The 1,677-nt window shown below is 42.9% G+C and overlaps 1 protein-coding gene across 1 annotated transcript; it reads right to left on the reverse strand.

Annotated features, from left to right (window-relative positions):
• Window positions 1–264: 264 nt before the first annotated feature.
• Window positions 265–1,444, reverse strand: sst6.1 (somatostatin family member 6.1). The gene is made up of 2 exons (XM_008413427.2): window positions 1,120–1,444; window positions 265–824 (listed from the first exon to the last, which is right to left on the reverse strand). The coding sequence occupies exons 1-2, from the start codon at window positions 1,222–1,224 to the stop codon at window positions 597–599; spliced, it is 333 nt and encodes a 110-aa protein (XP_008411649.1). The 5' UTR covers window positions 1,225–1,444; the 3' UTR covers window positions 265–596.
• Between the last annotated feature and the right edge of the window lie 233 nt (window positions 1,445–1,677).

The following is a 1,677-nucleotide window of genomic DNA, read 5'->3' on the forward strand; positions in this document are numbered from 1 at the left end:
CAGAAAGTGTTGCGTTTGTAAAGATATGATTTAAAGAAGTGTGACGTGTCCTCTTTGTGACATTTATCACCACAAAGGCAATGTTTTGCAGATAGAAAATTATATTTGCACAAATATTACCACAATCTTAGTCACTTCCCAAAGTGATTAATAATAATGATAATAATAAAAATTAAATTAAATAAAAAAATAAACATCAACCATTGGTTTTGCATTTGATCTGACTTTGTATTTGCACTCTAGAAGCAGGTGAAAATTATTACCTCATGTTTCATTTTTTTTATTTTATTTTTTTGCAGAATGAACTGACGCTATTGTGTCCAACATTATAATCCATGCTTTTTATTAAGCCTGAAATAAACCGGCACGGTACGATACATAAATACATACATACATTGTGTACATAAATAATCAGTATTCAGACATACACACTGTCTCAGTGAAGTCCATCAATGCTGCACAGGTGTAGATGGTATGTACAGCTGAGATCTACTGCAGTTCATGTTGAGCTGAGGAGCGGAGGGGGGAGGAGGGAAACAACCCCAAAAAAAAACAAAAAAACGGAGGGACAGAGCCGGGCGGTTTTTTGGGCTCTGTTAACACGAGGTGAACGTTTTCCAGAAGAAGTTTTTACAGGGCGCTTTGCGGTCGCGCTGAGGCAGTGATAGCCTGTTGTAGACGGCCCTCTCCTCCAGGCGGGACTCCAGCGGCTCCTCAAGGTCCACAGGAGCTGCTTCGCCCGGCAGCATGTTGGTGTCCAGAGCTCCATCTAACAAGCCGGACACCAGCTTCAGGATCAGCTCTTTACGCTCTTTACTCAGCTCCTGAAAAGGCAAAAAAAAAAAAAGAGGAAGAGAGAGAGAGAAAGGCAATACAGAAATTATTAGACAAATGAACATTTTCACTGTTGGTATTTTTTGTGTTTACCTATTAAGGTGCAATGAGACTGACAATTTTAATCTATTTATTTGATAAAAAAAAATAGCTTATAAATATTCTGTTACCTACTTTTTAAAATTATCCAGCCATTTTTTTTCTTCAATAATGAAATTAAAACATTCATCACAAATAACAATTACAATCAGAATTAAATATCATCCGTGTGTTAAATATCCTCACCCTGTTTGCATGGATGGGGCTCCTGTCCTCCAGAGGAAGCACGGCAGCTGCTCTTACGCTGAACAGAACCCCCATGAGAGCTGCTAACACCACCAGGAGCTGCATGTTGTGGCAGGAGTGCAGTAGGAGCGCAACAGGAGCAGGAGACAAGAGTGTATTACAGTATGTGTGTGTGTCTGCGTGCGTGCGTGCGTGTGTGTAAGAGATAGTCTGAGCAGCTCAGACCGACTGAAGGTCCAGGTGGAGAGAGGCGGTGGTGGTGAAGAAAGAGTGCTGCAGTTGGTGGCAGCTGCTCATCAGATCTGGGGAAACTCAGATGTTTCTTCTGCTCTACCTCCAAAGTCCCCCACTCTTTTATACGTCTCCCCCCCCCCCCCACCCCTTCCATCCCCGTCTGCAACTGACGTAGAGGCTGGTGGGTGTGTGACGGACGGTGTGCGTGTGTGTGTGTGCTGTTGGGGGTATCAGTACGTGAGCATGAAAAAGAGAAGGGGAGATGAAGAGGTCAGGATACAACAAATGGAAACGTTTGGACATTCACCCTTTGACAAACTGCTG

The sequence above is a fragment of the Poecilia reticulata genome, linkage group LG7 (genome assembly GCF_000633615.1).
Source record: "Poecilia reticulata strain Guanapo linkage group LG7, Guppy_female_1.0+MT, whole genome shotgun sequence".
In the NCBI taxonomy this organism is placed as follows: Eukaryota; Metazoa; Chordata; class Actinopteri; order Cyprinodontiformes; family Poeciliidae; genus Poecilia; species Poecilia reticulata.

Excerpts from the sequence above, each read along its gene's own strand:
- sst6.1 (XM_008413427.2), bottom strand. The coding sequence starts at position 1,224 with ATGCAGCTCCTGGTGGTGTTAGCAGCTCTCATGGGGGTTCTGTTCAGC. Across the intron at positions 825-1,119 it reads GCCCCATCCATGCAAACAGG|GAGCTGAGTAAAGAGCGTAA; the intron begins GTGAGGATATTT and ends TTGCCTTTTCAG.